Source organism: Herpailurus yagouaroundi, unplaced genomic scaffold (assembly GCF_014898765.1).
Source record: "Herpailurus yagouaroundi ecotype Mexico unplaced genomic scaffold, PumYag 355, whole genome shotgun sequence".
NCBI lineage: Eukaryota > Metazoa > Chordata > Mammalia > Carnivora > Felidae > Herpailurus > Herpailurus yagouaroundi.
The window spans coordinates 5,999,191-6,026,652 of record NW_024412572.1 but is presented as its reverse complement, the minus strand read 5'-3'; the positions used below and the strand labels follow the sequence as shown (position 1 = coordinate 6,026,652).

Here is a 27,462-nt window from a genome sequence, read left to right as displayed (position 1 = left end):
GGAAGGGTTCAAACTCAGGTCCGTCTGACTGTAAACCTGTGTCCTTTCTAGATTAGGTTTCTTGAAGTATGCTGTGGGCACTTTCTCTAGGAAAATCCCAGGGAATAGGGTAGTGGTTGTGAAGGTCCAGAGCCTTGCCTTGAAACCACAGAGGGCAGGTACTTGGTGGAAAACTCCAGTGCGTGATTCACCCTCCTCCTGAGCCCTCGTCACTGAGGCCAACTCCCCTCCTAAGGTTGTCAGTTTCCACCGTGGGGTTGGTGGCTCCCATCCTACTCCTCTGGCGAGAGAAGGCTGCTCCCTGACCTGTACATCTTCATTTCTTCCCTCAGAAGTTGCTGGTGCTGGAGGGGCACGGTGAGAAGGGGGAAGGCGGGAGGGACGAAAGAAAGGAGGGAGATGAGATTGGGTATGAGTCTCTGAGCTGGTCTGGAGGGACCGTCTTGGGACAGCACCCACTAGGAGGGCTGGGGGGGGGGGGTAGCCCACAGCAGGAGAGAGATGGGGGTGGGGGGCTGGGGACAGAGGACTTGGCTTCCTGAAGTCGGATGTTGTAATCCTGGTGCACAAACTTTTGGCTTCAGTCCCTCCTGTTGCTTGTGGTATTTCTCTGTCCCTTCACTTCCCAATACACTGGTGTGTGTGAGTGCGTGCACACACACACACACACACACACACACAGAGCTGCTTTCTGTCTGGGAGTCCCAGGACAACTTGGACGGGATTCTGAGCTGGGAGGAAAAGGGAAGGAGAAGAGGTGGACAGTTTCCCTCTCAGGTCCTGTCTTTCTGGGTATTCTTGCAAGCCGCTTCCCCGGGACTGTCCTGGGGACCCAAGGCATGGAGCTGAGCTGACCACGGGAGCGGAGATCGGGACTGAGGTGAGCAGGAAGTGGAGGACTGGATGTGCCTTCGCAGTGCCTGAGAGGTGCCTCAGAGGGGCTGGAGGGCTGAGTCCCAGGTGGCAAAGCTTTGCAGAAGTGTGTGTGTCTGTGGTACAAAAACCTGGGACTGGAGGAAAGTCTGATGCTTGGGTCTCTTAGGACAAGGGGCATCACCCCAGCTTCCCCAAACCATGCTCAGAGACCATCCTGGGAAAGTACAGAGATCGGGGGCTGGCCCCAGATAAGCGGGGAGAGAGGGGTGGTCACCTGACTGACGGGGAGGGGAAGCAGACAGTGCCCAGCGATGTGGGAAGGGAGAGCAGACAGGAGAAAGCTTGGGCATTCCTGAGGGCCCATGACCTGCAATTAGCCACGCAGATGAGGGGTTTCTGCCCTCCCCCACAGGTGGGGCAGGGCAAGCAGGGAGCCAACTGTCTCCCAGAAGGAGGAAGCACCCTCAGCTCGGGGTGCCGGGGAGGCATGAGCATGCTTGTGCCAGGGAAGGGCAACGAGGGAGCCGCCGGGAGGTGCAGGCGGCCACCAGCTGAAGCGAGCAGCCCACAGGGTGTGAAGGACTAGACGGAGTTAGGTTTTGGTGCCATGCACACAGGTATGTGTGTGCAAAGGGACGTGACGGGAACAGCACCAGTGTGTGTACGGAAAAAGGAACTGGTATGTGGGTGTGGGCTGCAGCAGGGGCTGGGGCATCCCATTCGCCCCCCGTAGCCGGGGCTGGCCCGGGAGGGTGATGGGCTGCACTGGGATCCCGGCGGCACACGGGGGGCGGCATTTCCCCACCTGTCTGCTCCTCCGCTAGCCCCCGGCCAGGCCTCCGTCTTCATGCCCAGCTCCTGAACACGGTTAATTCTGGACTTGCTAGGCCTCTTGAAGATTTCCTCGATGGGCAGACTGAGCCCAGTGTGGGTGTAGGTGTCTTTGCTTCTGGAGGGCATGGATGTGCGGTGAGCTCCAATCCGTGCCCCGTGCCCTGCTCCAGCTTAGCGGGGGTGGGAAGGTGGTGCGAGCGGCTGGAGAGCTGACCGAAACGGGTGGACCCTTGGGAAGGGGGGGATCTCTGGAAGGCATCTCAACTGTGGATGACACCGTTGTTTATTCCTAGCACACAGCGGGGGGGGGGGGGGGGGCGGGTAGAAGGGTACCGTGGGGACGGGGTGAGGGAGGCGGAAAGGTGGGGCGTGCCATCCTCTTGGCTTCTTAAAAGTCACCCCAGAAGGAGAGCTCTGTACGGCTTGTTTTTGTGTCTGACATCCTCCTGGACACTTCTTCCCTGAGTCTAACTTGAATCGCACTTGCTGCACTGTCAGCCTGTTTCCCCTTGGCTTTGCCGTGGCTCTAGGCCAGCTTTCCTTCTCACATGCTCTTGCTTTCATTCTGCCATTCCGGTTTTTCATTCTAACACACAAATTATGATCTTCCCAGTAACCTTTAAACATTAAAAAAAAAATGTCATTATCAGCTCATCAATGTATGTTCTCTTGTCTCCCTTCCCCCATCCCGATACAACCCAAACCCTGTGCCCGAGCCGGGCTCTCAGATTTGCTTCCTCATCCTGCACTCGCCTCTGGTTTTCCCTCCGTTTACTCCTTTGCCCCAGCAGGTCTCCCCTCCTTCAACTGTCCAGGACAGCTGGGCCCTGGAATAGCTGCTTTTGGTCTGCGAAGTAAGGCTTGTCCCTTGACCACCCCCTTGGTGACCTGTGTGCTCGGGCTCACCCTGAGCTGAGCTACACTATAGCTCTTGGTACTTGGTACTTGGTCAGGCAAAGGCAAAAATCTCTCCTTGTCTTTCATGGATCTTATTTTTACTCCCCACCCTCCCAATGCCCTTGTTGAACAGGGATCATTCTCTCTTCCAGGGAGACTTAAAGCCCAGAGAGGAGGTGTGATTTGCCTAAGGTCACACAGCAAGTTAGAGACTCAGCTCCACCGCTTAGTGTATTGGTAAGTTTATTCAAATCATTCAAAAATAGTTTTCCTGAACACCTGGTGGGTGTCAAGTCCTGTTCCTTAGCCTCTCTGAGCTTCAATTCCTCATTTATAAAATGGAGTTAACGGTAATACCTACGTCAAAGATTTTAATGAAGATGAAATTCAGTAACGTACACAAAGAAGTGTATGTTTTTGGCACAACGTTAACTTTTGTTAATATTATTATTGGCTAGGTCTGGACTAGAACTTGGGTTTCATGTCTGGTGCTTTTCCATTAACATTTTTGAATTCATTCATTTATTCCTCCACTCATCCATTCATTTGTTTGATAATGAGTTGGGGGCCATTGGTCAGGGTGCCCTAACCCCAGTTATGTAACAGCATCTACAGCTCGTTCAGGTACCCGCCAACTTTTCCCCCTGGGGCCAGACTGCCCTGTTTTTCCAACCTGACACTCTGGCTCTCAAAGCAAACCCCCCGCCCCCCACCTGAGGTCTGACAGTCTCCTCTGAACCTGGGAGCTTTCTTCCCCTCCTCCCTCTCCTCCTCCTCCCTTCCTTCCTCCTCCCTTCCCTCCTCCCTGACACCAGAGGCCCAAGACCTCTGATTTCCACTGGGTGCTTCTCCTCATCTCCTGTCCTGGGCTGCGATTGCAGTGGAACCCTCTGAGTCCCCATACCAGAATTTCCCCCTGCCAGGCTTTCCCATTCCTGGGATAACCTGTACCCTCGAAGTCACCTTCAAAAATTTCCATAACCTCAAATGGCTCCTGCCACGCCTTTCTAACTGACTTGGGCTTGGGCTGTTGCCTGGGTTAAAAGGACCAACAAATAAACACAGACACTTCTTTTAGTAAAAAGAATCCCTTGTGTTTGTCTAGAGCCTTGGAGAAGCATGGAGCACTTGGTAGCTTCTGGTCACTTTGATTCCCCCAGCGCCCCTGGAGGTGAGGGGCAGTGGGTGGGCGCTTCCCTCTGGAGCCCGGGCACCTCCTCCTGGCAGCTCACTGGGAGCCAAGGCGGAGGTGGCCTCAGGGCAGCTGTGTGTAGGGGAGGGAGGGGAAGGCAAACACGGATTCCAGGACAACACCGCAGTGCTGCAATTTATCTCCCGGGGGTTGACAAACGGATGATGACAGGCACAGAGTAAAGCTGAGAACGACCACGTCATCTTTCTGGCGGTTCAGGGAGCTTTGGGCTCTTTAGGGGAGCAGGGACTGAGGAAGAGCAGTGACCCGCTGTCATGGGCAGCCACTTCTGGGTCTCCCACGAGGGGCCACCTTGACCTGGAGATGACCACTACCCAAGTGAGTCTCGCCCTGGGATCTCCCAACAGGACCCCTTGCGTGTTCTCAGGACAGAGGTATGCCAGAGAGAAAAGGAGCCAGGTTTCCCTCGAAGGCCGTAGGTACTTGGTTCTGGTGCCGATTCCGGGTCTCACCTGGCCTTGCTCAGAGGCCCCACCTTCTCCTTCCCTCCCAATCAGACACCCAGGGCTAGCTGGCTCCCATGTTTACCCTGAGCCGATCAATGACCTGGCACAGGAGTGAGCACACAACCGCTAGGGGAAGACCATGCAGTCACCTAAGCCACACTTGCCCTTTGACCTCCTATCACCCCTGGCAGGCTTCGATCCCTCCTGGGCTGGAGGCCGGAGGCTGGGCTGGCGCCACTCAGTGGACCCTGTGGAGCTGGGCAGGTGGGCCCAGCACGCATGGTGGCTGGCCGTAAAGCTCAAAAGGGACTCAGAATAAAAGACCCCGAGCCCTTTCCTCCCAGTCCACTCCTGCGTGGTCTTCATCTCTCGAGGCCTGGGTTTTTCCATCTGCAAAATGGACAAACTAAGATTGGCTCCCTATTTGGTCTCTGAGTTATGAGAGCAAAGTGTAACTTCAGGTGTAAAAGTCCTTGAGAGTTCGGGAAGAAAATCAACAGTCCGACAATATTAAACAATATTGCAACCATATGAGATATTACAGCAATGTTATACGGATGACAAAAGACGAGGATGGAGAAAGCAGGGGTGGCGGGGCACGCACTGGGGTTGCACGGCTCACCCCTTGTCCTCCCACCAGGCGCGCCTGTCTCCCCATCCTGCCCGCTCCCGGCTCGGCGGCGTGGCTATGGACAGAAAAATGGAAGTCCCCGAGGACGGGCCTCCTGTGGTCTCCTGGCTCCCTGAGGAGGGAGAGAAGCTGGACCAGGAAGGCGAGGACCAGGTGAAGGATCGGGGCCAATGGACCAACAAGATGGAGTTTGTGCTGTCAGTGGCCGGGGAGATCATTGGGCTGGGCAATGTCTGGAGGTTTCCCTATCTCTGCTACAAAAATGGAGGTGGTGAGTTCACTTTGAGGTAGGCGTGGTGGGGAGAGCCGTGCCTTGACTGCCAGGCAGGGCCCACCTGGGCGCCTCCTGCCTGGCGATGTGGTAAACCAGAAGGAGGCTAGAATGGAGTTTGGAGGGCTTGGGTCTGAGTTCTAGTTCCGCCTCAGGGTCTTCCTCTGTGAAATAGGGATGGTGCCTCCCAGGGCTCCGGCGAAGGTTAATCGAGGTAATGGGCAGGACCAAGGAATCTGAGTGTTTAGTAAGATACACTACTAACAATCCTTCATTATTCTGGACAGTGTCAGTGGCTGATAGGATTCGTTCATTCGACCTGTGTTACTGTGGACCTACCCTGGGCCAGGCAGTGTTCTAGATACAAAACAGAACATATTCCTAGTGCAAGGTGGCAGATGACAGACAAACAAGTAAAATGCGTGGTATGTTGAATGGCGAGTTGTGGAACGGTGAGAAGCAAAGCAGGGAAGGGGTGGGGCAAAGCTGGGTCATCGGTGGGGAGGGGGTGGGGTTGAAAATGTGGAGCAAGGTGACCTGCAAAGCTTTAGCTGAGGAGGTCACATTTGAGGAAAGACTTGAAGGAGGTAAAGGAGTGAATCGTATGGACAGTTCTCAGGTGAAGAACATTCCAAACAGAGCAAACAGCGAGTGCAAAGGTCCTGAGGTGAAAGTGCATCTGGCATGTTTGAAGAGGAGAGCAGAGACAGATGGGGGCAAGAGTAGGGGAAGGGATCAGAGAGGTAACAGGGCCCACATCTTGTAGCCTCTGCTCTGAGTGAGATGGGAACTGTAGAAGAATTTGATCAGAGAGGTGATATTACCTTGTTTATGATTTTTTTAATTGAAGGAACATTTTATTTTTCAGCACTGGTAATAAAAATGAGTAGGGGCATGGTGGGAAGGGGCCAGATTAATCTTTTTACGTGTACAGTTAAATGGTTTTAGCCTATTCACAGAACTGTGCAACCATCACCACAATTGATTTTAGAACATTTTCATCATTCCAGAAAGAAGCCCCGAAGCCATAAGCAGTCACTGTATTCCGTGTCCCTGCCAACCCTTGGTGACAACTAATCTACTTTCTGTGGCTATAGATTTACCTACTTGGAATTTTCATACAAATGGAAGAATTCATTTATATGAATTTATTTGTGACTGGAGAGATTCTTTTTTGATATCGTGACCTGGCTGAAGTCGGACGCTTAACCGACTGCGCCACCCAGGTGCCCCAAATTTTTATTTATTTTGAAAGAGAGATAGAGAGTGAGCGGGGGAAGGGGCAGAGAGAGGGACACAGAGAATCCCAAGCAGGAACTGTGCTACCAGCACAGAGCCTGATTCAGGGCTCAAACCCATGAACCGTGAGATCATGACCTGAGCTGAAATCAAGAATTGGACACTTAGCCGACTGAGCCACCCAGGCGCCCCTGTGACTGGACAGATTCATCTTTCCCTTTTGAAAATATCTTTATTCTTCTTGTGCAAATCGCATATGTATATTGTGAAATTAGAAACATTCCAGAAGGGTAAAAAGAAGAAACATTCCTATTTAAAGATAATCATTGTTTAGAAAATCCTTCTAAACACGATTCATGTTTAATTTGACAAGTATTTACGGAGTATCTACTATGTAACTTGTTCTGTGTTTCAAAACTTACAGTTATTATTACAAGCTGCTTGAACTAATGGCTCCAAAGAAATAGCGTTGGGGTTTCCTGGCAGGTCAGGGATATGGAGCCAGGCCTGGGAGTGGGGGATGAATCCTGGCCAGAGATCAGGGGAAGCAAGAAGAACTTGCTTCTTTTCTTTTCTTTTTTTTAATGTTTATTTTTGAGAGAGAAAAAGAGAGAGGGAGCGAGCCAGAGAAAGAGAGAGAGAGCATGAGCAGGGGCGGGGCAGGGAGAGAGTGGGCCAGAGGATCTAAAGCTAGCTCTGCAGTGACAGCAGAGAACCGGATGTGGGGCTTGAACTCACGAACTGAACCGTCCTAGGCCAGTTTCACGGACACACAGGGCGTTAATGCTCCAGCTAAAGAGGACTTAGGCTGAGCCCTCATCTCATAGAGCACGTGGAGGCTCAGAATGTTTAGCGATTTGCCCAAGACCGTAGAACCAGCTGGTAGCTGGTAGCCTGCTTCGCAGGCTCCCGCATCCTCTCCCTGCCGTCCGAAAAGGAGACAGGTTTTCGGGTTCCAGGGCCCACGCTGCCTCGTCCCACCTGGTGGCTGCACTGTGGCTGTGGCCTCTGTACTGTGGGGCGGCCTGGGGAGACAAGCACCTGTGCCAGTGTGCAGTGACGCTGGGCTGAGCCTGGGTCATCTGCGAAGAGGCAGAACCAGACTGCATTTCCTGGCCAGGGTCTGTGTTCATTTCTGTCCCTTGTGTCCTCACTTGAGCTCTGCCCCAACCTAAGTACCTGGAGGAGGCACACTGCCCACCCCTCCGCCGGCCCTGGCGTGTTTCCCTCACCTTTAACAAGAGACGCTGAGCCAGATCAAAGGTCCCGATCTGAGGTCACTGGTGTGTGGGGGTCTAGGAAAGTAGTAACACGTGTTCCTCATTGCAGACAACTTGATAATGGATCTGTGTGGGGGACATGACTTCACGGACCAACTCAAATGTCAACTCATTGCTTTAGGCTTTTACAATTGCACTAACTCATTGCGATAATAGGGTTTATCTCAAGCTGACCATAATTCTCAGTGGGCAGTTAAATATAGTTTTTACTGATAAATGAATCAATTATTATTGCTTAATAGATAATTATTATTAGTTAATAAATAGTTTTGTAGAGAAAAATCTTTCCAAAGGGATAAAAAACAATGTTATTGGTATAATAATATCTTTGGTCACAAAAAAGCAGGGAGTCACTAAACTAGATCATCTTCAAAAAATGGTTCACTCGGAGAGAGAATTTTATGAATTCTGAGTTTCCAGATGACAATGGAAACTCAGTGGTTCAGGAGTGTGTGCTTGGCAGAGGTAATAAGGCCTACCTTAGACCAGAGGGAGGGAGATTATAAACACGTCTCAAGTTATCCTGTCTTCACAGATTCCTGTGGGGCATCATCAGGCCTCTGGTGCCCAGAGTCTGGGCAGATGCCAAGAGAAATGTGGGCCAGGGCAATCTCCCCAGGTGAGGATTCTCAGAAGTTCATTAGAGGGGAGTGTGTTTGCAGTGATAGTGCGTTGGAAACCCAGGGAGAAAGCCAAGGATGGAGGAACCATCCAGGCGATCCAGGACCAACCTCCTCTCACTGCTGCCCATGGCCCAGGCCCTCACTGCCCTTCTGGGTGGACTCAGGCTGACGGCGGCCCATCTCCAGGCCTCCTGAGCTCTCCCCAGTTTCCGTGGGGCTGAAGTCTACATGCCAAGGCTAGAGCTGAGACTGTCTCCTTCAGTAGAGAGAAGGGCCTCCACACAAGCCAGCAGAAGGGGTCCATGGGTCACAGGCCGCCACAGACCAGACTTTGGGAAAGTGCCCTCTGGGAGAGCCCCCAGCCCAAACACTTCTGAACGCTGCCCCTCAGCCACCTAAGCCACATAAACTGGAGTCAGTGATGGTACCCGCACTGGGTTGAGGAATGTTCCAGCAGTACTCAGGATGTACCGGCAAGCCTGGGGTTAAAAAAGACGTCAGGACTCACAGAGTTACTGGCTGTTATGGTTCTGGAGGGCCCAGAAGACTCGCAAATCCTTCTGTCTCACTCTCACATATCGCTACTGGCAGCACAGATTGGTATGAGAGTCTGGGAGGGCGATTTGGAAATGCACGTCAAAGACCTTAAAAAAATGTTCAAACCCCAAAGGTGGAAATCCACCCAAATGTCCCTCAATGGACAAATAGACAAACATGTGGTATATACACAAGAGGGAATACTGTTCAGCCTTAAAATGGCATGGATAAACCTTGAGGGCACAAGCACTGTATGATCCCTCTTTATGAGGTGTCTAGAATAGCAATTCACAGAGAAAAAGTAGAATCGTGGTTACCAAGGGCTGGGGAGAGGCAGAGAACAAGGAGTTCCTATTTAACGGCTACAGAATTTCAGATTGGGTTGGGTAAGAAGGTTCTGGAAATTGATGGTGGTGATGGTTGGATAATAATGTGAATGTACTTAATGCCACGAAACTGTACACTTAAAAATGGTTAAAAAGTAAAATTCATGTTATATATATTTTACCACAAAAAAAGTGAAAAAAATATGCATACCCTCTGACCTACAAATTTGTCTACTGGAAACTTATACTGAAGAGCAAATTAGGCAAGTGCACAAGGCTGTGGACAACGGATCACAGCAGAGTTTCCAATAAAACAACCAAAAATGTCAGTGGGAGTACTGATGGAATAAACTAGGGTAGATGCATAAGGCAGAATACTATATAGCCATTAAAATTATGACATATGTATTTATTGATATAATAGGTTCTTGATGTGTTTTTAAATGGTTATCAAGTGATTATAGTAGGTTCTCACTTTTGCAAAAAAAGAAGTATGTATGTGTTTGTGTGTATGTGTGTGTGTGTGTGTGTGTGTGTGTGTGTGTATAAAAAACTGAAAAGGTGTACAATGCTTTTTCCCTTTGCACTTTCTATTTTGTCTACAAAGTAAAGTGGATTACTTGAGAGGTCTTATGATGCAGTGGTTAAAAGCACAGGCTCGGGGTGCCTGGGTGGCTCAGTCGGTTGAGTCTCTGACTCTCGATTTCAGCTCAGGCCATGATCCCAGGGTTGTGGGATTGAGCTTCTCATTGGGCTCCATGCTGATTGTGGAGCCTGCTTGAAATTCTCTCTCTCTCTCTCTCTCTGCCCCTCTCCCCTGCTCATACTTGAGCTCCCCTACCCTCTTCCCCTCTCCACTGCTCACACTTGAGCTCTTTCTCTTTCTCTTAAAAAAAAAAAAAAAAAAGAGCACAGACTCAGTATCAGACCAGCTGGGTTTGCATCTCAGTTTCCTCATCTGTGTCTTAGGTTTCCCATCTGTAAAATGGGGATAACAATAGTACCTACCCCACAGGAGGTGGCTTTGTTGAGGATTTTGATGCTGGTGAGGCATTTACAAGAATGCCTTACAAAGACACCTGGGTGCCTCAGTTGGTTGGGCGTCCAACGTCGGCTCAGGTCATGATCTCATGGATTGTGAATTCGCGCTGACAGCTCAGAGCCTGGAGGCTGCTTTGGATTCTGTGTCTCCCTCCCTCTCTGCCGCTCCCCTGCTCACATTCTGTCTCTCTCTCTCTCTGTTTCAAAAATAAATAAACATTAAAAAATTTAAAAAAAAGAATGCCTTATATACAGTAAGCAGCAAATAGGTGCTAAGTGTTATTATTGTACAGTAAACAATATTCCATGCACCCATGGATACACTTTTGAGGTGAGGTCACTATCTTAGTGACTGAAGTGGGCACTGATGGCTTAGGGTTGTCTTCAAATTCCATAATTTATCAGATGCTTTTTAGGCCTGGCCTCCTATGGGGGCCTGTAGGTCAGTGCTTTATCACATGGCTACTGAAACCCCAGTGCCCGGGAATCTGCCTGAGCAGAGGAAGGGCCTTGTCTGCTAAGACCCCAGTTCAGACCAGAGCCTGGTGGAGGGGAAAAAAAACCCTCTGAAAATTATTAGAGGGAAAATAATTTTTCCAAGGTGTTTTTGTTTGTTTTTCTCTAACATGTAACAAACTTGATAATTTAATAAGCATATCAAATTATACAGAACACATGTTTTTGTTCCAAAAATAATAAACTGACTGAGTTTGTGAAGCACACTGAGAAAATAAATAGTGCGTCTGTTAGGATTTCCACCTAAATTTTTACTCATTTTTCTTCAAAGGCCTTTCCTATCCTGAGTGGGGCTCAGACTGGAAAATTTCTGCCTGTCCCTGCCAGCAGATGGGAGGAAGCCAACTTGGGCCCCTGGGAGGGTGAGGAGGGTGACGAGCACTGGGGCACAGGTCTCCGAGGACTGAGGGCTCAGCTCCTGCCTCCTTCTTCCACAGGAGCCTTCTTCATCCCCTATTTCATCTTCTTCTTCACCTGTGGCATCCCAGTGTTCTTCTTGGAGGTGGCGTTGGGCCAGTACACCAGCCAAGGGAGCGTGACAGCCTGGAGGAAGATCTGCCCCCTTCTCCAGGGTGAGTGTTCCCTTTTGCCCTCCTACCAGGGCCCCCAAGGGCCTCTATCCCTCCATCACCCCATTCCCCTTCCTTTGGGGCCACCGCTTCCTAGTCATCTCCTCTCATCCCGTGCTAAGTGCTGTGGACGACCCAGGAAGTGTCGCCAGACTTTGTGGGGCCCAAAGCTTATAGATGCTGGGGAGGAAGGCATTCCTCAAGAAAGCACAAAATTGCAAGTGAAACTTCAGATGAGGAGCCTTGGAAGGGGTCCTTGCAAGTGAGGAATCCTGAGCTTCATCTTCCTTGGCTTCCTGGAAAGCTGTTCCTGGGTACATGGCGTGGTCCCAGAGTACATAACAATAGTCATGATGATGAAGATGATGTCGTCTAACATCTGCTCAGCCCTGCTATGTGTTAGGGCTCATGTAAGCACTTTACATGCATTTCCTCATTGAATCCTCCAGTAATAACTCTCTTAGTTATTTGTATATGAGAAAATGAGGTCATTCGCTAAGGATTTGAATCCAGGCCTCCCTGAGCTGCAAATTCATGCTATTTCTTGTGTTCGGGATTATGTTAGGGACAGTTCCTGTTCCCTCTATGGAGTTGCTGGCACTAGTGTGAGCAGTTTGGAGTGTCCTTCCCTGACACCATCTTTAATTGATTGGACCAGTCCCCTGGGGGCCAGTGGGAAACCCAATCCTGGTCTCCGAGAGGTTTCTTGCATATTTGAAATGAGGAGAGGACTCTTTCCCTCATGTCAGTCCCTAAGGGAGCCCAGGGACTAGGCTATCTGGGGTTGCTGCCCAGCTTGGTAGGCTGGACGGGGGTGGGCATGGTAGAGAAACACTGGTTCCTGAGCAGGCCGGGTCCCTGACCACTGACTGGGGGTTTGGTTGGGGTACAAGGCTGGTCTGGTACTGATCCCTCTTGGGGTGTCCATGGGGCCCCTGTAGCGGCAGCAGTGAGCGGCTGGGGCAGGGGGAAGCTTGGCCCACATGCATTTCTACTCATGAGTTCTGGCTGCTCCAGGAGTGCTGTGGCCTCAGCCAGAGCACAGAGTTTCTCAGTGCTCTGCTCCAGACCCCAGAGCAGCCTACTGTCCCAGCCAGCTGGGCTCTATCCCAAGGTCCACGCGAGCCCCTGGGTGTCCAAAACAGGGGCCGGCCTCTCTGGCACGCATGTACTAACTCTCCAAGGGAGTCACCACAGACAGGGGGAGCAGACTAAGCATTGGATGGGGGTTGTGGGGAGCGATTGCCGCTCCTTCTGTCTTTTCCAAGCTGAAGAGACTCCAAGGCCTGGGGTCTCAGGGAAAGGCTCACTCAAGGTGTGTGCACCTATGTTGGTGGGAGGGTCCAGGCTGCTTACTGCCTGCCCGCCACCTGCCTAACTGCACCCAGCCCACAGTTCACCTTCCAGGGAGCCTGGGCACACCCTGTGCTCGCCCACCCTCCCTCTTCAATTTGCACACAGGCACAAGCTTCCTCCTCTCAGAGAAGGGGCACCTCCCCTCCCCAGCCTGGCGCCCTGCCTTCTCCAGGGTCAGGTCGGTGTTTATGGGGCGGGTGGTGGGAGCACAGTGCGTTCCGGCGGGCGAGTGGCCGTACAGTGGCCCCTTGTTTGGGTGTGTGGGTGTCTGTGGGCACGCTCTGAATATCCCCGCCACCGGCTCCCCCTGGGGACCCTCCTCACCATCAGCAGCCCCAGCCACTGCCCCTCCCGAGGACCAAGTTGCCCTGGCCACGGCCACTTTAGGGCTCCCGTCCCCCAGTGCCTGGATGCTCTGCAGGGACCCAGATGCAGGAAAACACGGATGGCCTCTGGTCGAGTTTGCCAAGCCAGCGGGAATAGACAATCGGGGTGGGCTTGCCTGGCCAAGGGGTGGTATTGTTGACAGTCAGCATTGATTCTCCAACCTGCCCTGGGGATGAGCTGGCCTTCCTTAAGTCGTTCTTGAGCCCGGGCGAGGACTCAGGACTCAGGACAAACAGGCCTGTGATCTGTCCTCTGCCCAGCTTTCACACCTCAGGACTAAGAGCCTCCCTGGCAACGTGCTACTTTTAAAATTACTGTGGCAAAGATCCCACGTTTGCAGGAGCAGACGGGCTGGGTGGGGGTGACTGTGCCTGCCCTTTGGTACCTCCCCCCTGATAGGGAGCCACAGCCAGCCTCCAGGCTGCTCCTGGGTGTGAGAACGCCTCTGCCAACACTCTGGCCCCGCACTCTGCAGCGAGGTGGCATGTGGAGACTGACTCACGCTCCAGAGTTCTTGACAGTCAGCGACCACTTCTTTCTTTTTTCCTTGCTGGTTTCTTTTGGTTTTTGCACTTATCTTTTGGTTTTGCACTTTTTATTTTACAAGTAATGCATGATTGTCACAGAAAAACTAGAAAATGCAGATGGACAAAAGGTAAAAAACAAACAAACTTTAAAAAATGAGCCGAAATCCTATCACCTAGATAGACAACCACCGTTAACTTTTGGATGACAATCCTTCCAGACTTTATCTCATCAGAAAAAAAAAAAAAAAAAAGGTATACATTCAAATATATATTGCAAAAGTGGAAGAATGCCTGAGATGGTATTCTGTAACCTGCTTTTCTTACTTAGAAAAATATGCTGTGGGCATCTGGGTGTCCCAGGAGGTTGAGCGTCTGACTTCCGCTCAGGTCATGATCTCATGGTTCGTGAGTTCGAGCCCCGCGTGGGGCTGTGCTGACAGCTCAGAGCCTGGAGCCTGCTTCAGATTCTGTGTCTCCCTCTCTCTCTCTGCCCCTTCCCTTCTCGTGCTCTGTCTTTCTCTCAAAAATAAATTTAAAAACATTAAAAAATAAAAATAAATTTAAAAAGAAAAATATGCTGTAAATGGCTTCTGAGGCCAACAAGCAAACCACGGGTGTTCTGTTCGTTTAGTACCCAATGTCCTTCTAGCCACAGCTGGCAGCTTCTATGTGACTTTGTTGGGCTAACATTGATCTCTTGGATTCTATTTGTTGCTCCCCATGCCTGCCCTACTCCCGAAGGCATTGGTCTGGCGTCGGTGGTCATTGAGTCCTACCTGAACATCTACTACATCATCATTCTCGCCTGGGCTCTCTTCTACCTGTTCAGCTCCTTTACCTCTGAGCTGCCCTGGACAACCTGTACCAATACCTGGAACACAGGTATCCATCATTTCAGCCCCTGGGAGGGGGCCTCTCCTTAGGGGTTGGGCCTGTGGTGGCTGGTGATGGCGAACAATGACAGAGCACATGGTATAACTTGCCTCAAAGCCAAGTTCTGTGGCCTCTGGTGCAGTTTTGTGGGAGCCTAGGCTAGGTTCTCATTAGGAGAACCAAAAATCCAACAAGACTGTGAATGTTTTATATAACTCCAGGGGGTTATCCTCACTCCCTCTGTGCCAGGTGCTAGAAATCCAAGGGTGAGCACTGGCAACGTGGCCCCAGCCCTCCTTGAGTGTGTGGTCTAGTGATAGAGACAAGTTAATAAAACAATCACAAATTGCAATGGGTGAAAGAAACATTGCAGAAACTATACAGCAGTGGGAGGGAAAGAGCTAGCTGAGGCCTGAAGGATGAGAAGGACCCAAAATGTGAGCATAAGCCATGTGGGGGGAAGAGCAAGCCCAAGAACTCAGTCCATTCATCTGCTGAGTGGAGAGAGAGTGAGCAAGTTATAGGGGCAGAGGGGATCCGAGGTCTGTGTCAGAGGTTGGTGGGCGGGGTGGCCAGAGAAACAGCCAGATTCACTGGAACAAGAGCAGTGTGAGGCACATGAGGAGGGAGGCACATGGTCCCATGAACCACTTGAGTGGCTAACTCCTGGGAAATGGGGGCTCCAGGGGAAGCTCTTGGGACTGGGAATCGTGGGGACTGCTGGGCTGCAAGGTCAGAGGGTTGGAGGGACTAGGATGTGAGGGCATCTCTCCCCATCTGGTCCCCAGCTGATGCACAGCCTCCCGCCCCACCCTTTGTTCCCAACAGAGCATTGCGTGGACTTTATGAACCATTCAGGAGCCCGCACAGCGACCCGGTCTGAGAACTTCACTTCACCTGTCATGGAATTCTGGGAGTAGGTCCTGGGCTTGGATGCCATGTGCTAAGGGCCCCAAGCAGGAAATTTGGATGTCTGAGGTCTGGGACTCGGAGTACAAGCTCAAGCCTTTCTGTGCATGCTTTTCAGCACTTACCCACCTCCCACCCCCACCTCGCACATCACTGAGCCATGAGGGAACACTCGCATCAACCCACACGTGTCCACAGGTGCACGGCAAATAGTCTGTCCCAGCTAAGGAGAGCTGGTTGTGCACATTGCTCCCCAGCTTTGTGTTCAGTGATGTGTCATATTGGTGGCTTGAAACTGGCCAAGGAGGAAGCATTTGTACTGCAAAAACTGGCAAACACTATACTCACACCTCCACCCTTCCCCTGACTACACCCTTACATCTGACCATGCCCACGTGTCCACCTTCGTTCTGACACAAGTATACCTGTACCCTCACTCTTACCTAAAACCCACACTTATTTACCAACACTCACATGTGTCTACCTACACCCTCACACATTTACGACCCCATGTCACCCAAACCTCACACATGTCCACCAACGCTTACGCACACACATTTCCACTACTCCCTACACCCTTTAGGTACTAAAACACATTCAGCCCCTTTGTTTGATACCCATGTAGTTGTGCATCAACCTGAATATCTACTCTCCATCTACTTATCCATTTATTATTTACCACCCTCACTCTCTCTCTCTCTCTCTCTCTCTCTCTCTCTATCTATCTCTATCTCTCTGTACAACAGAGAAAGCTGGATGGTTAGAAAGACAAAGATACCTATGGGATTACGTGATTTGGTCTTCTAACGGCCAGGGGCATACAGACTACAGGTGGGAACATGGCATGGCCACAGGGGAGGTGCAGGGGGATGGGGTGGGGAAGCCTGGAACCTGAGATGTGTGGGGTCAGCTCTAAGAATCAAGAGACTTGAAGACAAAGGCGATTTGTGCCCCTGTAGCCTTTCACCTGGTTATTCATTTTTTCCATCCTCAGGAGACGTGTTTTGGGCATCACTTCAGGCATCCATGACCTGGGGGCCCTGCGTTGGGAGCTGGCCCTGTGCCTCCTGCTCGCCTGGGTCATCTGCTACTTCTGCATCTGGAAAGGGGTCAAGTCCACTGGCAAGGTGAGGTGTTCTGGCTCCTGGTAAGCTCTCTGCAGCCCCCAGAATCCATGGAGACACTCACAGAGTCCCTCTGGAGAACTGAAAGAGTAGTTTAGGGGAGAGGCATGGTGAGAGCAGGGGAAAATGGTAGGAAGAGTTTAGCTCAGCACAAGGAAAGACTTTCTCTTTCAATATTACTTTAAAAGACCTGTTTACATAAGAAACATGCAGAGCAAATTGAGAAGCATAAAAGTCCCCCTAATCACTGTTGGAGCCAGCATGGTGGCAGTTTGGATCTACTAATCCCTGTTAATGTTTTGCTGTATTGCCTTCTAGTTTCCTTTTTAAGTATGCTTGTGTATATCTGTATCTATTATGTGTGTATATTACACAATTAGGATCATGCACTTTTATGACTTGCTGTTTGCACCTAAAAACACAACAAGACAATGTTTGGTAAGAACTAGCACACAGAACTATCTTTGAGGTGGTGAGTTTCCAATAATCACGGGGGTTTAAGCCAAGAATGGACAAGAGTGGCTTATTGTATGTGTTGAGAGAGTTCAGACTTGAACACTTATTTTCAACCCAGGGAATCTGAGGTGGATGCCTCATGCTTTTTAAAGCCAGGAGTAGACGGGATGCTGACTTCTCTGATTAGCCTGTTCTTGGGGGGCAGCCTTGCCTTTCCACGGATTGTTGTAATTATAATAAAACTAGAAATAGTGATAATAACACAGATATTGCCATCCCCGCAGGTTAAGGAGCTAAACTTGGTCAGGGGCCGAGTAGACCCATCTGAGTGTCTCCATGTCCCAGAGCTCAGGCCACTGCTGCTTGCCCAACCCTAAGCCTGGAAAAGTGCAGTCTAAGTTTTGCCACAGGTCATTGCGGCGATCTGCTCCCCTCCCTCACCACGTCCCACACTCACCAGGGGCATAGGGAGACCAGCTAGGGTGAGGGATTAAGGGAGAACAGATTCTGGATTCTATTTTTTTTTCTACGTTTATTTATTTTGAGACAAACAGAGAGAGTGAGTGGGGGAGGGACAGGGGTGGGTGATGGACAGAGGATGCCTGATGTGGGGCGCGAACTCACGAACTGGGAGATCGTGACCTGAGCTGAAGTCAGACGCTCAACCGACTGAGCCACCCAGGCGCCCCTGGATTCTAAAATAGTCTTCGAAATGTTATGGCTGGAAGCTTGTACCCCTCCCTGTCTTTGTTCCCTCTTTGCCCTGCTGATGTATATCTCACAGTCTGCCTGCCAGGGCACCTAAGACCCACTGGAATGTGTAAAGGAAGACAGGTGCTCACACGCTCTCAGCATCTCTAAGAAGGTGTCGGACCCTGAGCTGGGTGTGACTCATGCTGCCTGAGGAGGGGGTTACAGAAGGACCACTGCAGACTCCCTGGTACCTCCTGGCAGCTGTGTCCCCAACAGCAGTGACCTGGCCCTGCTTCCCCTCCAGGTTGTTTATTTCACAGCCACATTTCCCTACCTGATGCTGATCATCCTACTGATCCGAGGCATCACCCTTCCGGGAGCCTACGAGGGTGTCATCTATTACCTGAAGCCAGATTTGCTTCGCCTCAAGGACCCCCAGGTAGGGGTTGTGCTGGGGACCCTTTCCCAGATGCCTCCCACTCCAAACCAGAGCTGTACTTTTGAAAATCTGTAGTTGCTTTTCTCTTGGTTTAAAGGCAATATATTCCCCCCTGCAAAAAAATTAAAAAGGGGCGCCTGGGTGGCTCAGTCGGTTGAGCGTCTGACTTCAGCTCAGGTCATGATCTCGCGGTCTGAGTTTGAGCCCCGCAGCAGGCTCTGTGCTGACAGCTCGGAGCCTGGAGCCTGCTTGGGATTCTGTGTCTCCCTCTCTCTCTGCCCCTCCCCCCCTCATGCTCTGTCTCTCTCTCTCTCTGTCAAAAATAAATAAACATTTAAAAAAAAGATTAAAGGCAATATATCCCCACTGGAGAAAAATTAGATAAAGGTGTCTTGTAATCCCACCACTCAGGTATCATCTCTATGAGCATTTTAGTATATTTCCTTCCAACTCTTTTTCTAGTTGGTGTTGTGTATCTTTGTTTTAATGTATTTGAGATATTTATATACAGAGAGATGCATCTTTTTTCATTTAAATTCCACTGTAAGCATTTTTCATGCTATCACATTCATTTGTAGAAGTCATTTTAAATCCTTGCATAATATGTCCTCCATCCATCATCCATTCGGTCACTTATTCACCCAAAATGTACTGAGGACCCGTTCAGTGCCAGGTGGCTCTCTGACCATGGAGTGGGGCAGTGGGCAAAGCAGACAAGGCCCCGTGTCCTCTGAACGCTCACCCCTGGGGTGGGGGTCCTCACTTTCTCAATCTCTGATTCTTGGACATTTAAGGTCATGTAGTTTTTTATGATCGTATATACAGCTGCATTGGACACCCCATATTTAAATCTCTTGCCACCTCTCTGATTATTTCCTGACGGCAGTCAGCCCTGGAATCACTAAGTCAAAGAGCATGTGCTTTTAAGGTTCTTGAAATGTACTGGCTTTAGAGAAATGTGGACTTTCTCCCCCAGTATTGGAGGGCACCCTTTTTTCTGCAGGGCCCATGAGAGATTCGATAATAATTTAACCTTTGGTAATTTGATAGATCAAAATAGTATCATTTTGTTGTCTTAATTTTTTTTTTTATTTTTTACTGCTGTGAGGCTGGACATTTTCCCACAGATTTGCTGGCCATTTGTATTTCCTCCTCTAGGACTTGTCTGAGCGCATTCTTTGCACCCCCTCCCCGTGGAGTCCTGGTGGTGTTTTTCTTTATATTTTAATGAAGTGGCCCGTGGCACTTGTTGAATGAGCCAGGTGCTCTCAGTTCTGCCCTGCAGGTAGGCTTTGCCTTCTCGGGGCACCGCCACTCCACCTGAGAAATTCAAGTACTTGGTGCCTACGAAGTGCCCCCAGAGGAAAATTTACTTAAAAAAAAATTTTTTTTTAATGTTTATTTATTTTTGAGAGAGAGACAGAGAGTTGGGGAGGGCCAGAGAGAGAAGGAGACACAGAATCTAAAGCAGGCTCTAAGCTATCAGCACAGAGCCAGATGTGGGCCTCGAACTCAGGAACCGTGAGATTATGACCTGAGCTGAAGTTGAATGCTCAACCGACTGAGCCATCCAGGTGCCTCTCCCCCAAAAGAGGCAAATTTAAACCTGGCCTGCCAGTGAAGAGATTGTGAGCAGAGAGTGGGGAATAAGCAACTCTGAGGGCACACCCAGGGGGGCCCGCTGGGGCTGAGGGGTGATGGGCGGGCACCCTCCCACTCCCTCTGCCACTTTCTTGGGGTCTCACGTAGGTGTGGATGGATGCGGGCACCCAGATCTTCTTCTCCTTCGCCATCTGCCAGGGGTGCCTGACAGCCCTGGGCAGCTACAACAAGTACCACAACAACTGCTACAGGTAGGGCTGGGCGGCGGGGACGCTGCGGGACCCCGGGGCACCAGACCTGCCTGCAGTGAGGTCGGGGAATCAGCTTCATCTTGCAGACTCAGTGTCTTCCTTCCCTCCTCTTCTTTCTTCCTCACGTTCTTCTCTCACCTTCCACTACGTGACCGTGGTCTTTCGCCCATTCTCTCTTCCATTTCTCTCCTCTCGCATATTTTGCCTTCCTGTTCCCTCTCCTCTCCCCGCTTGCTGTCTTTGGATCTCCCCTCCCTTGATGGATTTCTTCCTCTTTTTCCTTCCTGGTTCCTCTGCATTGGCCCCGCCCCGCAGGGACTGCATCGCCCTCTGCTTCCTCAACAGCGCCACCAGCTTTGCGGCCGGGTTCGTGGTCTTCTCCATCCTGGGCTTCATGGCCCAGGAGCAGGGGATGCCCATCTCTGAAGTGGCCGAGTCTGGTAGGTACCACTTTGCTGTCTGGGCCCTGAGGGGAAGGGGGGTCAGGGAACACAGATCCCTCCTACAGGGTCCCAGGCAGGAGTCCCAGCAGCTGGCTTATGAGAACCTTTCAGCATCTGGGGGCAGAGCTTGGGCCTTCTCATGGGAGGGAAGGAGGTGGGGGAGGGCACTGAGGGCGGGTAGCCCCACGGTTGTGTGCAGGGATGGATAAATGGATGAACCAATGCACAGCCAACTCCCCAGAACCAGAGATCAGAGTAAGGGGTGAAACTACCCTGATCCCTTGAACCACTCCCCTAAACGCTTTCCCCCTTCCCCCTGCCCCTCCACACACACAGTGTCTTGGAAGAAGGCTCTTCGCCAGGGCAGTGAGAGCCAGGAGCTCTCCTGACTGTGCTGTGTGCCTGCAGGTCCTGGTCTAGCCTTCATCGCGTTCCCCAAGGCGGTGACTATGATGCCCTTATCCCAGCTGTGGTCCTGCCTTTTCTTCATCATGCTCATCTTCCTAGGGCTGGACAGCCAGGTTCGTCACCCCACCCCGACCCTCCCTGCCCTGGTGACCCTCTTGCCAGCTTCTGAGGTTCTGGGCTTTCCCTTCCCCCCCCCAACTCCTTTTCCCCTGACCTACATTCCAAGCCCCACTCCACTTTCCAGGGTTTGTCCTTGCAGTTGGTTGGGTGACCCTTGGCCTCAAGACCTTCTTCTGTGAGGGGGGCCACCTGCTTTCTCCCCCCACAGCCCCGCCCCCCCATCCTGGGGACGGAACATATCTCCCCCTCCAACCCTCACTGCTGGGACCCTCGGTTGTAGAGATACGGCCGAGGGCAGGGCTGGCCACCCTGTTTCTGCCCCTGTGCCCCTTCCTGCGCTCCTGTGCATCAGCACGGGTGAGTGGGGTGCGAGGCGGCCAGGGCAAGGCCACGCCAGGCAAGGCCCACGGGCAGGCGGTGCCTCTCACCCCGGCTTCCCTCCTGCCTGCAGTTTGTCTGTGTGGAGTGCCTGGTGACAGCCTCTGTGGACATGTTCCCCGGTCAGCTCCGGAAGAGCGGGAGGCGAGAACTTCTCATTCTCACCATTGCCATCGTGTGCTACCTGCTAGGGCTCTTCCTGGTCACGGAGGTGAGCAGAGGGGGGTGGCCTGCAGGCGGGGCTCCAGGCTGAGGGAGCCGTGGGGTGCACTGGTGACCCTTCTCAGAGCCCACCTTCCTCACAGCAAGGTTGTGGGGACCACGAGGCAGAACCTACCTGTGTTAGTTAGCTGTCTTTCCGTGTCGGGTGACGGACACCAAATGCAAGCTAGCTTAAGCAGAAAAGGGAGCCTTGGGGGGGCCAGGAAACTGCAAAGTCTAGGGATATTTGGTTTCAGGCATGGTTGGATCCAGCTGGTCCAATGACATTGTCAGGAATGCCCTTCTTAGCCAGATTCCCCTCCTCATATTAAAGAAGGTGGGTGCAGCTTCAGGCTTACCTTCTGCCACCCACCCAACCCCACAGGAAAGAGAGGGACCTTCTCCAAGAACACGGTAAGTGTCTGGCCCTGGCTGTCTTTTGGGCCTGGAGAGGGGAGCGGAGCACTCTCAGAGTGAGGTGGGGCCAACTTCTAGGAGATACGATCCCGGGCAGGCAGTTCCCAGTGTCCCCGTAGCTGTCAGGTTGTTGTCCCGATGTTAAATGAAGGTCCTGTCTTGCCTGGCCAAACTGCCTTCAGATGCAAGGAACAATTTCCCATGGGCCGAGCAGGATGTGTGCCCAGATGGGTGTGCGCCCTGTCCCTGAGGAGCGGGTTCCCTCCCCCATTGGCCAAGGCCCAGCTCTCCCTGCCTCTCTGCAGGGCGGGATGTATATCTTCCAGCTGTTTGATTATTACGCTTCCAGTGGCATATGCCTGCTCTTCTTGGCAGTGTTTGAAGTGATCTGCATCAGCTGGGTGTATGGTAAGTGGAGGGGGGAGGTGGGGAGAGCCTACCCCTAAGGTTGTGAGAGGCGGGGTGTGCCAGCCCTCTGGTTTCTATAGGTCTTGGTGTTGCTGCCCTGGTTCTTTTCTCTGGGAACTTTGTCCGCCTCTGGGAACCCAGGCATTTCTCATTGTGGCAGACAGAGCTGCGGTAAGGACAAAACTGATTTCCTGCACTAGTGAGAGGAATCAGAAACAACAGTGTGCCGTTTTCTTGATGCGGAAACTGCTGGAGGCACTTCATCAGTGGGAGTCCTAGTCAGAAGAGATCTTCAGGGCCACGTAGTCTGAGCCTCCACACATTCCCACACTCCCTTTCTAGGTTACCACCCAGACCTTGCTTGAATACTTCCAGGAACAGAAAACTCGTTCCCACGTTTTTGAGGTAGCTTTTTTTGTTGTGGCTGTTATGCATTTCTTTCTTAAACTAAAGTGAGTTCTGCCTTCCATTGACTGCCCTCAACCTCCCTGACCCCCCCTCAGTGCTGGGGCAACTGGCCAATGGTGCTGAGTGCTGTGACATCCATGCCATTGTTGTGCCTGATGACAATAGAGGAGAAATCTTTATGCATGGAGTCCGTGTACTGCTGAATGCCAAGCAACGTGATGATTGTATCATACATTCTCTCTCAACCCACACAACAGCCTGTGCAGGGGAGGTGAGGCTCAGAGAGGTAGGTCTCTTGCCTGAGCTCACACAGAGAGTAAGTGGGGGAGGCATCATCATACCCAAACCATCTGACTCCACTGCACCAGGTTGGGGGGGAACACATTGCTAGTGTAACAAGGCTCAGGGCAGAGAGGGTAGGTGGGTGCCGTGTAGTGGGCATAGGTAGGAAAGCCACGAGAAGGTTTTTATTTTGCTACCCTAGGCCTTCTTTTTTGGTGTCCTTTCCTTTCCTGGGACAGGTCACCTGTCTTCTCACCTCAAGCATCTGATGTCTTTCTGATTTTCCCCTACTGCTCCTCAGAACTTGTTCTCAAAGAAGATCTGATAAACTCAATCACAGAAAGGTATAAGTAGCTGAGAAACCTTAGTATGTTACTCCTTCCTAGTAACATCTGGTTTTTAACTGGGGGAAAAATTTAGAAGCCAAAGGAATGACTCCCTAATGGTGGCATTTCATGCCCATCAGTGATCAGCGGAAAGTTCCTTTTTTTTTTTTTTTTTTTTTTTTCTGAGGAAGGGCTAGGGGGCCCTCCAACTGTCTTTCCCAATCAGCGGTCCTTTTCTTCTTGGGAGACTGGCTGGATCTGGATCTGGAGCAAACGTGGAAACAGAAGGACAGTAAACAAATCCAGTCAGTGTTTCCACAAACACAAAGTGAGCCTCTTAGCAAGATTTTCTAAGAACACAGAGTGGCTCCTCCAGAGTGTCGAATCTAAACTGTTGTTCCATTCCCAGAGGCTTTCTGGCCTTATGTGAGTTCAGCATGCTATGCTTGGAACAGTGGGAACTTTGCTGTTTTGACTTGAAACTGAAGTCATGTCTGAGGCATATATAAGTGAGCGTTTGCACAGTCATTGTGCCCATTTTAGGCTCACACCCACCTCTGTGGTTAGTAGGGTCTTCATTCCTAGACAAGGGGCCAAAGGATTTAACTGGGAGGTTAGGTGACTCTCTCAAGGGCGCCTGGCTTTTTGGTGGCAGCCCCTTCTTCCTCCTCGCTCCCTGCCTTGTGGTTGGGGTGCCAGGGACCCATTTCATTCATGTGCCTGGATCCGGTTTCCCCTCATAGGGTAGGGGGAAGAGTGCAAAGCCAGGTGAGTCCTTCCCAGATACCGTGAGTTCTTCCCTTCCTCCTGTTCTCACACTCCCCTCCCACCTGGGCAGGGGCAGATCGGTTCTATGACAACGTTGAAGACATGATTGGCTACCGGCCATGGCCCTTGGTGAAGATCTCCTGGCTCTTTCTGACCCCTGGACTTTGCCTGGTATGTACCCACCCAGCTACCCCTATATCTCCTCCTACATCCAGAAGACTCGGGGACAAGGGACAGGATGCCCGGGTTCTGGGGCTCTTTTCCTGCCTGTCCAGTTACCTTGGGAGGCTGGTCCATTTCCACTTCTGGGTTGGTTCTCCTGCCCTTCCTTCCTGGGACCATTTCATCTCTCTGCTTTACCATCATTACCCTCCAGTTTCTGCTCCCTTCCTTTCTCATAGCGCCTCCATCCAGCCGCCAGACTTCCCAGTTATGGTCTCTTTCTGTCTGCCTGCTCAGGGCTCCTCCCCCCCCCCCCCCCACCTCCTGTCTCAGCCCTCCATGGAGTGATGCCTTGGCCCACAGCTTGTAATGGCTTTTACTATTCTACCTCATTGAAGCACCTCAGTGTATTCATTTATCTATCTGTGTATTCTTTTAAGTTGATTTATTTGAGAGAGAGAGAGAGAGAGAGGGAAAGAGAGAGGAACCAAGCAGGCTCCTCACTCCACGCTGAGCCCAATGCAGGGCTCGATCTTATGACTGAGATCGTGACCTGAACTAAAATCAAGAGTTGGATGCTTAACCACCTGAGACACCCAGGCGCCCCCACTTCAGTGTATTTTACTTGTCCTCTGTCACTGGATATTTAAGCAGCTAAAGAGAGGATTTCAAGGGCTCTCTGTCTAATCTGCATCCACCTCTCCCTCTTTCCAGGCCACCTTCCTCTTCTCCTTGAGCAAGTACACACCTCTCAAATACAACAACATCTATGTGTACCCTCCTTGGGGCTACTCCATCGGCTGGTTCTTGGCTCTGTCCTCCATGGTCTGCGTCCCTCTGTTCATCATCATCACCCTTCTGAAGACCCAGGGTTCCTTCAAGAAGGTAGGGGCCAGGGGAAGTGATATATTAAAGGGGGTTGCAGAGTGAGGTTGCAGGCAGGGCACGATGGGCAGGGCGCAGCTCTGAGTGTGGGACAGCTCTTTGGTCTGATGAAATCTCAAAGAGAAGGGTCTTTGAAGACCAGTCCAATGGCTTCATTTCCAGAAACACTCAAAAGACCTAGAGTCCTAGACCTTCAGAATCTGACCTCCAGCCGATCATGTGGGCAGGTTGACCATGGGTACACTGTCAAATGCTTATGGAGGAAACTGAGTCACAATAAGAACTTCAAGGTGCCCAGACAGAGATTTATAGGGCACAAATTCCTTTCTCCCAGGAAATTAATAACCAGCTATCATGGTTCATTCCTGATTTCTTTTCTTAATTCTGCCTGGGGAGGCATGGGCAAAAGCTCCCTGTTTAGAGTTTAAGACATGCCTTCCCAAAAGGGGATAGCGCATGCTCCACAAAGACATTACACTTGCAGAAATCTATCTGGCCTACAAGTAACGGAAAACCCGACCTGCAATAAGCAAATAGGCTTATTTTCTTTTTACATCAAGAGACCAGAGATGGGTGCTGCTGGTGTTTGATTCAGCTGCTGAAAAGAAGTTGTTAGGGCCAAACTCTTCCTCTATTTCTGCACCTCCATCCTGAGCACGTCTTTTTATCATCATGCTTACCACTTCATGGTCACAAGAAGGTTGTCATCATTCCAGTCATCACATCTGCATTCAAGGCAAGAAGGAGGGGAAGAAGATGGCACCAATAACAGTAATAATAGTAGTACTGCTCCTCATAAAAAATAATAGGCACTTATTGACCAACTGACCCTGTGCCAGGCACTATACTATGAGCTGTGTACTATTATTATCTTCGTTTTACAGATAAGGCACAGAGGGGTTAAATGGGTTGCCTAAAAGTTGCATAGGTAGTAACATAGCTGGGACTAGAACCCAGCCCATTCATGCTCTTAATCGCCACGGGATTGACCGTCTCTTCTCTCTTCTCAAAATATTTATTCATGTATTTACTCATATCGTGCTGGCTGCCCCCAGTGTGCCTGGCTCTGTACCAGGCCCTGGGGATACAACCAGGATGAAACAGCTTTGTCTTTCTCACCGGTAGCACCCACTCGTTCCTTCTTCTCTCCACAGCGCCTGCAACAGCTCACCACCCCCGACCCCAGCCTCCCGCAGCCCAAGCAACACCTGTGTCTGGACCGTGGTACCAGCCAGGACTGTGGGCCTTCCCCAACAAAGGAAGGACTAATCATTGGGGAGAAGGAGACCCACTTGTAGGACGTGGCCAGCAGCCAAGTGGCCATTGAGCCAGGAACCTCTGTCAGGGCCACTACAGCAAACAGCCTTTGCCTCTGTCCCTTACCACAGTCCTGCTGAGCACCTCTGTGATGTTCATGGGTGCCCCCGGCCAGAGGCCACGCTGCTCTCTCCTCAGCGAGGGCAGCTCCTTCTGGTGGGCTAGAGGCGGTCCCACTGCACCACGCCATACTGTTGGAACACACCTTCTTATTTATAAAGGAGGGTGGTCTTTTTTGAGTCCACCATCTGATTCTAACATATTACACTGTGTGGAACTCCCACTGTAGGGATGTTCCTGTATCTGGGGATGTTACAGCTTACTATATTTGTGCTTTGGGAGGGTAGCACTGATGGGAATATGTATCATGCTTTGGCTTGGAGAGCCCAATGGAACACACCATGTTGGAAGTGACAACAAACACACTATTGGATTCTGACATTCCATTAGAGGGGTGCTTCATTAGGCTTAGTGTTCTGGAGTCAGTCCATGGGGAAAGAACTAGAGAAACAGCCAAGAGGCAAGCCTTCACAAGCCATCATTGTCTTAAGGTGTCCCTAGCTGCAGCCCTAGTTCCACATGCTTCCTGCAATGTTGTCCTCAACTCATGGAGCATTGGAATGGAAAGAACTTAGAGATGATCCCTAGACTGTGCAAATGCATGGTGAGGGTGTCTGTACTTTCCTATGCCTGCAACAGACATTGCTGATTGAGTCTTTCCCACCTCACAGTCCTTTCAAATACAGTGCTCCAGGTGCTCCAGTTGCCACTGTGTTTTTTTTGTCCAACCTCCTGACTTCATGGATGAGGAAACCGAGGACCAAAGAGAAAGTGACTCTTTCAAGTTCTGGCTCCTTAGGGCCAAAGATATGCCTAAAACCTGGTGTCCTTGTTCTCAGGCCGGTGTTCTTCCCCATTATACATATTTAACAAGCATGTATGGATTGCCTGCTACTGTGTGCTAGTTTTCTCTGCCTCACCCCATTTCTGTTTAGTTATGTTGTCTTGGGGTGGGAAGGAGAG

General features: G+C 51.1%; 1 protein-coding gene across 10 annotated transcripts; it reads left to right on the top strand.

Annotated features, from left to right (window-relative positions):
• The first annotated feature begins 239 nt into the window (after nucleotides 1-239).
• SLC6A12 (solute carrier family 6 member 12) lies at nucleotides 240-27,393 on the top strand. 10 transcript variants are annotated; one of them, XM_040462626.1, is made up of 17 exons: nucleotides 571-880; nucleotides 2,760-2,844; nucleotides 3,713-3,778; nucleotides 4,907-5,168; nucleotides 11,168-11,302; nucleotides 14,311-14,451; nucleotides 15,271-15,358; nucleotides 16,346-16,478; nucleotides 17,929-18,063; nucleotides 19,813-19,916; nucleotides 20,232-20,356; nucleotides 20,768-20,880; nucleotides 21,339-21,476; nucleotides 22,189-22,291; nucleotides 24,146-24,246; nucleotides 24,952-25,122; nucleotides 26,277-27,393. In XM_040462626.1, exons 4-17 carry the CDS (start codon nucleotides 4,955-4,957, stop codon nucleotides 26,418-26,420), a joined length of 1,845 nt encoding a protein of 614 aa, XP_040318560.1. In that variant the 5' UTR covers nucleotides 571-880; nucleotides 2,760-2,844; nucleotides 3,713-3,778; nucleotides 4,907-4,954; the 3' UTR covers nucleotides 26,421-27,393. The 10 variants fall into 10 exon arrangements, 8 of the variants coding, with proteins under 8 accessions (XP_040318557.1, XP_040318564.1, XP_040318560.1 ...); XM_040462627.1 differs by lacking the exon at nucleotides 571-880 and adding an exon at nucleotides 921-1,493; XM_040462623.1 differs by lacking the exons at nucleotides 571-880; nucleotides 3,713-3,778 and adding an exon at nucleotides 240-357.
• Nucleotides 27,394-27,462: the final 69 nt, after the last annotated feature.